Source organism: Nansenia antarctica (genome assembly GCF_963989245.1).
Source record: "Nansenia antarctica genome assembly, chromosome: 20".
Classification (NCBI taxonomy): domain Eukaryota; kingdom Metazoa; phylum Chordata; class Actinopteri; order Argentiniformes; family Microstomatidae; genus Nansenia; species Nansenia antarctica.
The window spans coordinates 6,555,515-6,567,173 of NC_137693.1; the positions used below are offsets into that span (position 1 = coordinate 6,555,515).

The following is an 11,659-nucleotide window of genomic DNA, read 5'->3' on the forward strand; positions in this document are numbered from 1 at the left end:
TCCAACTGGTCTGTTTATGTAGTTTTGTTTCCCAGTTTTGCTCTAACTGTTTTTCTGTCTGATGCGCTAGTGTGTTCAAATCAATCAATCAAATAAATGGCACTTTTCCTGACACATTGATTTATGATTTAAACATTTTGATTTATTTAAGATTTCCATCAGGGACGCACTTCTAAATGTGATAGAATTGGTTCCTTAGGCTGAATACTTCATCACTTCATCATTCTCATTTTTAGATGGATTTTTGGGGTGTATGCTGAGCCCTTTGTACGTAATGGGACTGTGAAGCATCGTTTTCTTCTTTCGGCTCTACGCTATGTTTGGTTTTGAAATCAAACAATTACTATGAGAAGTAAGTAAAATAGAGATTCTATACTCTAGTGCTTTTATTTGATGGTTTTGTGTACATATTGGTTTCACCATTCAGAAATGACACTTTTTATGCATCGTCCAGTAATGACGCAGGGCACTGGAGATTCAAGGATTGTAGTAGCAGAAATGTGTTGAGAAGAAGACAAATAAAGAAGAAGAAGAACTGTTTACAGATACTGTTGCTGGCTCATGAATTCCAATAGGCTTCATTTAATTGCTTTGTTAATAATAAACTATTATTCTAGACTTTATCAACTTTGATTGACAGCTTTAGTGAAGACTGAAATCTTTAAATCTTTCGTTGCATAACATGATGTCCTTGAAGGGATTTCCCCGTCTAAGAAGACAGCGTCAGACTGAGGTCACTATCAGAGCATGAGAAGCGGTTCTCCGTCCCTTGTGCTTAGCTGGCGTGACAACATGGCAATAGCACAAGCACAGCGCTCAGAGTTCAAAGTCTGCAGAAAGGCAGGTGTGTGTATATGAGCGATGGAGGAGATTATGTCGACTGCAATGGTATGCCTGTGTGTACAGTATGTGAGTGCTGAATGTGTATGGGTTTCCCCAATGCAGATTAAGACTAATCCTAGACTAAAAAGCATCTTCAATGGAGATTTTACATTGAAAGTGTGATTTAGTCCAGGACTAGACTTAAGCCTTGTCTGTGAAACCAGGCTTTAATTCCTGCAAGTTCATCACTTGCAGACAGAATAGTAAGTTTGCTGGGAGTTTGGCTAAATGGCAATGTTCGGAGCTGTACTCTATCTCATAATGTTTCTCTCTTTCTCCGCCCTTGTTGTTCTTCCATTATTAGTTATCACTAATGACAAGTAATAACTTATCACTTGCCATGAGTGATTATCAATGATGTGGATAGATTTGTTATCACTTATTTTTTCCCTTTACTGCACAATAAAATGTGTACTGCTGCCCCATCGCTGAGATAAAGGGCCAATCTCTCATGAATAAGTAGCCCTCCTAGTAGATCAGCCAACCACTCAGAGACTGAGAAAGAGAAACGTAAGACAGACTTTCTGAGACTCATGAGCGAGAGAGAGAGTACAGAAAGAGAAGACAACAAAAGTATACAATACTGTTCTTCATGACAGAGAAAGAGGAGTGACAGAGAGAGGAGTTAAGTATTGGCTTTAGAGTGTTGCGTTCGAGGAAGGAATTATGTCCCGTGGAATGCGCCGCTGGTCTTCCACAGAGGTGCTGCTGACTGTCGTGTGTCTGGTCCTGCTGGGGGTGTGTGTGGGGCTCACCGTCGTCACCTGGCTCGCCCTGAATGACTGTGAGAAAGACTCTGAATATATCCATCTGGCTCTTTCTTTTCCCCTCTCCCTCCTTTCGTGTAGCACCCTTGAAGATGACCATCTTCCATTCTGGCTTTTCCAGCAATCTTCGTGGTTTTTATACGCAGGGAGCATAAATTGTAAAATTTCAAACAAACCCCCCAAAAAGAAGTACTGTATATACAAGGGTTGATTATAAGATTTTTAAATTTGATCTAATGAACTGATATTCAGATGAAGCTATACAAACAGTGTACCGGTCCATAAGAAACTGATAATTTCACTTTTAGAAAAGACTCACATTTATCATTGTTGGTCATCAGTCCTGACAGGAGTGTGTGTTTTTGGGTTAGCGGACGATGTCCAATCCTGGGAGACTGAGTCTGTCTTCAGTGGGAGGCTGGTCATCCAGAAGGGTGCTGTGTTCACCGAGGAGCTGAGGAACAAGTCGAGTCTGCAGTTCAAGTCCTTGGCCTTCGACACGGAGCACTTGGTAAGAGATCTCATGCCATGCTGTACATACAGTAGCTATGTAACCCTCCTAACCTATGAAAGCACATCTAGTCTCACACATTTGACCCACAGTATCATCCTTATGATCACAGATATCTGAAGCTTATGGCCGTGGCTCACTCCGCGATCACTTCAAGGCTTGTGAGGTTTTAGATTTCAGGTGAGATAAGATAACATTATTTCAAATGACGTTGGCTAATCCTAATACAATGATTTCTGACCCTGACTCCCCATGTCACAGCAATGGGAGTGTGGTAGTGACCTTTGACCTCCAGTTCCATCAGAGTGTGGATGTGAAGGAGGTGCAGCAGCAGCTAGTGGCGGGGCTCCAGACCAGCGGAGGCCTGGTGGTTGACAACAACAGTATCCAGGTGACAGGTACTGTGTAGGTACAGCTGCAGTAGGACAACCGGTCAACTCCTCATCCATGATCATTGTGCTCACAAATATGTACAGTCATGGTGTAAAGGGATGTTTGTATTGCCTATTTAGATATGAGCTTACAGTCGTGATGTTTCTGTTTAGATAAGGATATAACTACAGCTCAGCCAACCTCACCGACCGACTTTTTCACTACAACTTCTTCAGGTGAGAACTGAATCCGTCAGTGTTTATTTGTGGAATTTACAGAATGTCAGTATATGACTAGCTGCAGGTGATAAAGAGAAACTAGTAATTATAAGGTATTCAGTGTACTGTGTCTGAGGTATGGTTATTGCTACTATCTGCTGTTGGAGTTGAAAATACGTTGCACAGTGATGGTGAGTCTTTGAGTGGATGTTAAGGCACCGTACTGTACATGTCCACAGGGAAATGTCCACCTTATCACATGGTCTGTGGGGATGGCACCACATGTGTTCCTGCCGTGCAGTTTTGTGATGGGATCATCAACTGTCCTGATGGCTCAGATGAAGATGTCACTCTCTGTGGTGAGTGACTTTAGATTGTCATGTTTGATGCTTTTCCTGCGGATACAAATTGTCCATAAATGTTTTGATTGTATAGGGTGATGCTAATGTCACGTGTGGCTTGGTAATTTGGTTAAACAATATTTATGACTGCATGAATAATATGCTAGGCTGGAACAGAGTGGTTGTGTTTCATGTCTCCATAGCAACAACTTGCGACGGACAATTCCTTCTTCTTGCGCCCTCGGGTTCCTTCCATTCTGAAAACTTCCCCCTCTCCTACGTCAGTGACACATTTTGCCGATGGGTCATACGGTACTCTTACTACTCACACCTTACTGACAGTCATGCTTTTTTCTACTGACACATAACTGTTACTTCCTTCATTTGGTGTTAAACCAATATGTAGGTTTTTATGGAGATAATGATCTGATTGGTTATATTGCTATGTTTTAGAGTGCAGAAAGGACTGGCCATAAAGATTGATTTCCACTCATTCCACACGGAGGAGGAAACTGATACACTCGCAATATATCAGGGCATAGGACAGATAAAACATCTGACACGTGAGTTGAGAACATAACTGAGCAAATGCTGAATGTACTAGTGAGTCAGCTCTTGATAAAATGTTTTAAAAAGTATCAAATATTATTAATATATACTAACTCAAATATTTCCCATTGATTGCTACTCAGTAACTACTTTTTTATTTTATTTTTTCAGTCCCACTCATATCTTTCCTTTTTATTGATAGATAAAGTGGAGAATTAGACAGGAAGGATGGGTGAGAGAGAGAGGAGGGATGACATGCAGGATATGTCCCAGGCCGGATTCTGGTCATGGTCGATGCTTAACCCGCTACGCCACCTAAGCACCCCAGTAACTACTTCTCATACTACTTCTCCTTCAGACCTGCTGTCAGGCCCCTCCCCAGGCACTGTGTGGCTTCTGTCCAACGAGGCCACTGTTGAGTTCTCTTCTGACGATTTCAACAACCTCCAAGGATTCAACGCCACCTACTCTGCAGAAGACATCAGCGACCTCTCAAGTAATATTCAGGAATTACTTCTTGTGTCATTTCTGGTGCAACATAATTTGATTTAGGGTCACACTCAAGTCACAGCGGTCTCAACACACTTTATTATACATTTTTAAAAAGCTATTTGCATTAAAAGGGGGCGGCTGTGGCACAGGTGGTAGAGCCGACATCTATTGATTGCAAGGTTGGCAGATCGGCGGTTTGAGCCCCGGCTGGCCACATGTCGAAGTGTCCTTTGGCAAGACACTGAACCCCAAATTGCTCCCAATGAGCAGGCCGGCACCTTGCATGGTAGCTTGCCGCCATTGGTGTGTGAATGTGTGTGTGAATGGGTGAATGAGAGGCCACTGTAAAGCGCTTTGGAATAAGCCGCTATATAAGTCAGTCCATTGACCATTTGAAAACCTGTCACATGGTGAAATGTCCTGACATGTTGGGAAACTACGGTATGGTAACAGTACCCCCCTCTGCCCCTCTCAGATGAAGAGAAGGTGAGGTGCTCCTTTGAGGAGGGCCTGTGTTTCTGGAGGCAGGACTCAGAGGATGATGGGGACTGGATACGCACCAATGGACCCACATTCCCCCCCTTCACAGGCCCAAACTTTGACCATACACTGGGCAACCAATCAGGTGAGTCATTACGTGACGAGAATGGACATTATTATGCTTTGTCTTGATGTAGTAGTAGTCTGATGCCACGCTCTCATGTTTCTCTCTTTCCTGATGACACAGGCTACTATATCGTCACCCCGGGAGGCCTTGGACAGATGGAGAAGGACTTCAGAATTCACAGCCTCCCGTTGACCCATTCGAATGAGTCCATGTGTCTTAAGTTCTGGTCAGTGACCCTCCCTCTCACCCTCACTATGCTTCTGTGAATCTATGCAGTTGAGTCCCAGTGGAGGTAGAAATCGGAGGACGGGCTCATTGTAGTGCATGAGGAATGGTATATGGAATGCATGGAAGGAATTCCTGATTGTGTTCCATGCATTACATGGGACCTCCACCAGCGCCCCCTGGTGGACATGTACTGTAACTGCATCCCTCTGAGCCCCTCTGGACAGCTGTTGTGTTGCTGCTGCAGGTACCACATGTTTGGAGAGGATGTGTATCGTCTGAGGGTTCTGGTGGAGACGCCGTCACTGTCTGCGGTCCGGAGCCAGGCGTCAGTCACCGTGGTGTTCCAGAGAGAGGGGAACTATGGTGATAACTGGAACTATGGCCAGATCGACCTGAATAGCACAGCTGAGACAACGGTTAGAACTCTCTAGGAATACTGGTTCCAGGCGGCGCAGGTGTTGTCATGCAGATATGCAGTATTTGGTTGTGATTGAGCTGTATCATGCCCCCGCTCCAATGTGATGTCCCTAGGTGGTGTTTGAGGCACAGAAGAGAGGTCGGGTCATGAGGAATGATATTGCCCTGGATGATATCAGCATGGCGAGGGGTCCCTGTATGGAAGGACCACCAGAGCCAACTACCGTTCCTACGCCCACAACACCACCTCCTATACCTGGTATGAAACTGTGAATGTGTGGTTAACACAGCCCTTCCACACACAACCCAATCACTTTCACACATTCACAGCACCCTCTTGTCCACAAATCAGCACCCTCGCAGTCACTCACGCTCACTATCTTACTTTCACAATCACCCATCTTTGTCCATTCACGCCATGTGTACATTCTTATTTCCCACGTGAAGGCAGGATGTCAAACTTTCTTTCCTTTCTCTCAGCTGACTGTGGCGGACCATTTGACCTGTGGGAGCCCAACTCTACATTCAGCTCCCCTAACTACCCACGTTCCTATGGAGACAACGCTAATTGTATGTAAACTACTGTGTTTTGTTTTTAAAAACAGATTACATTACATAAATAATTGTAAAATATGATATACATGTTAGGGTACATGTGGGAACACGGTACATGTGCGAAAACTAGGGTTAGGGTTAGGTGCTAGGGTGCTACGGTTAAGGTTAGGGTTAGGGATAGGGGTAGGGTTAGGGTTAGGGTTAGACATGCCAGCATGTACCAAATCGACGTAGCACCTAACCTTAACCCTAGTTTTCCCACATGTACCGTATTCCCACATGTACCGTAACATACATATCTGTGATTATCTGGGGCCAGGCCTGTGGACTCTTCATACCAGGGAGGGATGGAACATCCAGCTTCATTTCCTGGATTTTGATGTGGAGGCGTTATATGACATGGTGGAGGTGCGGGATGGGTCAGGGCCACAGTCTGAACTGCTTGGTGAGTTCCTGGTGCTGTGATAGCCCTGCCATACTAGCCTCTGCCATGTTACCTATACATGTTCAATTGTCATTGAAAAGGCATCATTTTAGTTGTAGTTTACTTTAATTGCCATTTTAAAAGCCCCATAATACAAACGCCTACATTTACATATTTACATTTATAAGCATAAATAAGCTGCTGATGTATTCTTTATCAGGTGTCTTCACTGGCAGTGCCGGCCCCTCCTCAGATGTGATCTCCACAACCAATCAGATCACAGTGATGTTCTTTACGGACAGATCAGCATATGGTAGAGGGTTCCTTGCCAACTTCACCTCCGGTTTAGCACAGGGCCTGCCAAGTAAGATTATTATTATGACTAGGATATAAGATATTCTGTTATGTAGTTAATCAATGCAATATGGTCCCAGTACTTAATGAACCAAACAAATATTGCAGATGCAGACCTATAGCTGACTTTACTTGCATGTTGAATGATATTCAAATATTGTACAGCACACATGCTCTGGCACATCTACTGGAGAGACCTGAGTTCATTCAGTACATACAGCTTAGCTTTAGATATTATTATTATTATTATTATCAAGATGCTCCTCAAAAAAACAATTAAATGACCACAGCCATTGTCATCCCTCCCATACTCAGAACCCTGTGCTGCTGGCCAGTATCAGTGTAAGTCTGGAGAATGCATCTCCAACACCAGTATGTGCAACGGTCGACACGACTGCCCTGACTCCTCTGATGAAGCAGACTGTGGTGAGTTAGTACCAAAAAGTACCAAAAGTCCCCCTGACATCACATTGCATGATTTGTGTGAAAGTTGGATTTGCATAGGTTTGTGTTACTTGGCGTTCAATAACAGAATGTAACTTTATTGGTCTGATGCACCAAATCTCTCTCCAGACTGCAGTATTGAGCTTCTGAACTAAAGCTGTATAACAATTCATGCTGGGAATGGACATACAGTATGGGTTGGACGACTGGCTCCATGGTAAACCATGGTGACCTCTGTGTTTTAGTGCATCTGGTATCAGTGAACAACAGTACGGGAGACAAGCGTCTGCGACTCCAGGTCCAGAGTACCCAGTACACAGCCTGTGCTCAGTACTGGAATGCCCAGCTCTCCAACTTCATGTGCCAATACCTGGGGTACAGGTGAGACCTTTGCTGTACCATGTGTGTGTGTGTGTGTGTGTGTGTGTGTCACTCTGTGTGTGTGTGTGTGTGTGTGTGTGTCACTGTGTTTGCTTATATTCCTTAGGGCAGGAAACGCTCTCCTCCTACCCATCATGGATGAGGACTCTCCTTTCGTCACTGTGAGTCTGACAGCCAACGGCACACTGGACCTGATTACCAGGTAAACAACCGTCAACCAACACCTACAGTTGGACAATGCTTTAGAAGTGTCTAAGTAGTATGTAACAAGATTCCATGTTGCACCGTCATTTGACTCGATGAATACAAAAACCAAGAAAGCAGCATTCAAGACATTCAACATTGATACATTTAACAACATTTTTGTTTCTATTTGTTTCTAGTGAGAAATGTGTTGGTGAAAAGGTCATATCCATACAGTGTGACAACCAACGTGAGTATGAAAAGTATAGACTATCAACATCTCATGGTACACGAACAACCGCTTACAACCGCACTCAATGACACATTGACACGATTGACACAACGAACACACTGTATAAAACACACTCTCAAGAACTCTTGTGTATTTCAGCTTGTGGTGTTCGGATGATGTCTTTGAAGATGGGAGATGCTGGGACGTCTGAGCCAGGCTTGGAGGAGTCAGAGGAGAGTGGGACTGGCAGAGTGGTGGGAGGGACCGACGCCCGCGAGGGGGCGTGGCCCTGGACGGTGTCTCTACACTGGAGGGGCCGTCACATATGTGGAGCGACGCTGATTGACAACGAGTGGCTGGTCACTGCGGCACACTGTGTTTATGGGTGAGTGTTAGGGTGAAAGAGTGCATTTTTTTTTTATGATCTTGTTTATCTTAACTGGTTTGGTTCCCAAGGAGAGTGACATGGATCCTAGACTTCCTGGCGTCAGACGAAGAGCCCAGCGTGCCAGATGTTTTATGGCTTGGTGACAACCATCTATAAAGATAGTCACTTTCTTTCGTTCCTGGCTCATTCAATGTTTGACCACAAATGTCTGTGCAGGCAGTTGTGTGAGCCCAGATCTGAATTTGGATTTTATTTGGATTTTGGGATTTTATACTTCAATATCAGAAATCATCATTATAGTGAGGAACTGTTACACCTGTTAGACTCACCTGTCTGTTCCTCAACCCTATATTCACTTTTTACTGTGTGTACTTTTTACCTGAGTGTCGCCTTCCTCGGTTCACACTTTTACACTTATAGTCGCCATGTTGCCGTGCGTTCACCATTGTTTGAGTGTCTTTCACATGTGAGTACAAAATAGCTTTTTACAAGCCATATCAACCTTAATATCTCTCTCATCCTGCAGGAAGAATATTCATCTCTCACTCTGGAACGCAGTTTTGGGCCTCCATTCCCAGGACAGTGCAGTTGGCCCTAACACACAGACGCGGAGCATCGACCAGATCGTTATAAACAAACATTACAACAGGAGGACTAAGGATGCTGACATGGCCATGATGCACCTTCACACACACGTCAACTTCACAGGTGTCCTCTCTGCATAGGCTTTATTTTACAGTATGTCAGAATGTCAGACACACACACACACACACACACACACACACACACTATAATAATATAATGTTTCTATGGATACAGACTTTATCCAACCCATCTGCCTGCCAAGGAGTGACCAGCACTTGGAGGCAGGGAGGAAGTGTGTCATAGCTGGCTGGGGAACGACCAAAGAGCAAGGTTAGTATTCTGGCGTCAGTCAATTTGGTTTAGTTTGGTTGACGCTAATTACGCAAAACGCAAGATAGCATGTGTTTGTGGTGGAAGGACATTGTTTGTGTGTTGATTTTTGGGTGTTTGTGCGTTTAAGTTAAACACCAAATACAGTGTGTGATGATGACCATATGTAATAACTATTTAGTCACGGTGATATGCAGATGAAGTGACTGATTCATCTCTTGTGTTTCCACAAATTAGGTTCCTCTGAGGATGTGGCTAATGTATGTTTGATGTTGACGTTCCCCAGGCTCAGTAGCTAATGTGCTGCAGCAGGCGGTGTTACCTCTGGTGAGCAGGGCTGAGTGCCAGCAGCAGCTGCCCGAGTACAACCTCACAGCCAGGATGGTGTGTGCGGGCTACCCTGAGGGAGGAGTGGACTCCTGCCAGGTACGTACAGCACAGGGGACAGTTGCCTTATTGTCTGCAAATTGTCCGGATACTGCCAACTATATCCTGTCTTATTCTTTTTTGTCACTAATGTCCTGTAATGCTGTCACTTTTTAAATTTTGAATTATGCCTAATTGCCTCATGAGGTAAGGTCGGATGTGTAATTTAGGGGTAATTTACTGTCTTACACTTGTGTAATGTGACGTAACAATACACTTGAAACTGAAAACACAGCACCTGGATATCAACACTCCCTCTAGTGGGCTCTTAGGGCCTGGCTGCGACTATAGAAAAGTTTCTGGTTATTGGTAGTAGTTGGTATTTGTGATTCATAAGCCACTCATGTGGTTACAGTATGTATAGCATTTGAGCATAATGTTGTTCTCAAGGTTGGGGTCAATTCCACAAATTGAATTCCAATTCAATTCTCTTTCTACGGAATTTCCAAATCGATTCAAATCCCATATCCTCTCTTCTAATTACGGAATTAATTAAATTCCTCTAAATTAGATTTTTGGGTAAATTGAATTGGCCCATGAATTTCAAATTTGGTAATTGGAATTGGAATTGATCCTAACCCTGGTGGTTCTCTGAGTGAGCCTTCCTGCCTGCTGTTCCAGGGGGATTCTGGAGGGCCTCTCATGTGTCAGGAGGACGGCCACTGGGTGCTCACGGGCGTGACTTCTTTCGGGGTGGGGTGTGGCCGCCCCCAGCGCCCTGGTGTGTATGCCCTGGTCTCCCAGTTCACTGACTGGGTCATCCAGACAAGACGCTTTTCCTGACGCTGGGAGACAGACTGGGAGTAGATGCTCTTATTTGAGAACTTGTGTTTTTAGTCTTGATAACTGAATGAACCAGTCTTTAAGCCTACTACATATAAATTGAAACTGCTTGTAAATTGTAATTTTACGGAAGTGCATTGCGTTCACAAACCCCCCGCAAAATAGACGCCTTATCTTGTAATTAGGAGATACTAATCTCCTAATTACGAGAAAAGATCTCCTAATTATGAGAAAAATGAAAAAGGTGCCACATGCACTTCCACTCAGTAGAATCAGTGCACAGCTGCGGAAAGGTAAATGATCAGCTTGTTTCTCATTTTGAGAGTTTAACAGTTGAACAGACTGTTCCCAGAAAGACAGTGGAGAACTGCACAACGAGCACAACAGCCCACTTTCAGATCTGACAGACGGCAGGACACACTATAGGGATTATTAATATGAAACTGTCTGGAATTGTCCTGAAATCTCATCATTGCCATAGTATTGTTAATTTCTATCTGATAATATCTTTTTTGTGTCTAAATGTCTTAAATGTGTCTAAATTATTCCTACAGTTTCTTCAATTAATGGTTCTGTAATCAACATGTAAATTGTAAAACTTGTATTACATCATATTATGAACTGTATTGAAAGTCTTGTGACAGGTGTGCATAGCCTTGATTATATAAGGACTGTTATGTACAGTATGTACACTGTGAAATACTGTCAAATAAAACGGAATAATTACAACTTATCATACATTTGATTCAACATTTCAACAATATTTGCTTGATTTATAAAAGTTCCAACTGGTAGCAACAGTGCCCAGAGCTTTTTCATATAATATTGAAGTTCTCTATTAAGGAATTCATCTTGAAAATGACTTACACATAAAAATGTTTAGCTATCACGCTAAACTGCAAATGATGAATGAAGACTAATATCAGTCATCTGACATTTTGTAGTCATCTGATATTTTGTTGAATGCAGTTTAGGTTTTAGACACAATAACAATAGAAAAAAAATAAAACATTTGAAGTTTGTGTGTTATTAACTGAATCCATATTGATCACAAATTCTAACACCTAACACAAAAGTGAATTCATACACGCTGCAATAAAGAACACATTTATTAGTGGCACTTCAGTCCAACATTAAACACGTATTAAAACAGACTCTTGCATCCAATTTGGCCTCTCAATATATAAATA

At 43.2% G+C, this 11,659-nt stretch overlaps 1 protein-coding gene across 1 annotated transcript; it reads left to right on the plus strand.

The window, feature by feature from the left end:
* Positions 1 to 1,548: 1,548 nt before the first annotated feature.
* Positions 1,549 to 10,469, plus strand: tmprss15 (transmembrane serine protease 15; the record flags this gene model as incomplete). Its single annotated transcript, XM_080550044.1, has 24 exons — positions 1,549 to 1,666; positions 2,021 to 2,160; positions 2,273 to 2,340; positions 2,422 to 2,558; positions 2,990 to 3,109; positions 3,295 to 3,403; positions 3,545 to 3,654; positions 3,999 to 4,136; positions 4,608 to 4,757; positions 4,860 to 4,965; positions 5,212 to 5,383; positions 5,499 to 5,643; positions 5,865 to 5,954; positions 6,259 to 6,384; positions 6,584 to 6,727; positions 7,033 to 7,143; positions 7,407 to 7,542; positions 7,649 to 7,744; positions 7,926 to 7,975; positions 8,117 to 8,342; positions 8,872 to 9,053; positions 9,165 to 9,260; positions 9,547 to 9,686; positions 10,308 to 10,469. 24 exons carry the CDS (start codon positions 1,549 to 1,551, stop codon positions 10,467 to 10,469), a joined length of 3,072 nt encoding a protein of 1,023 aa, XP_080406170.1.
* Positions 10,470 to 11,659: the final 1,190 nt, after the last annotated feature.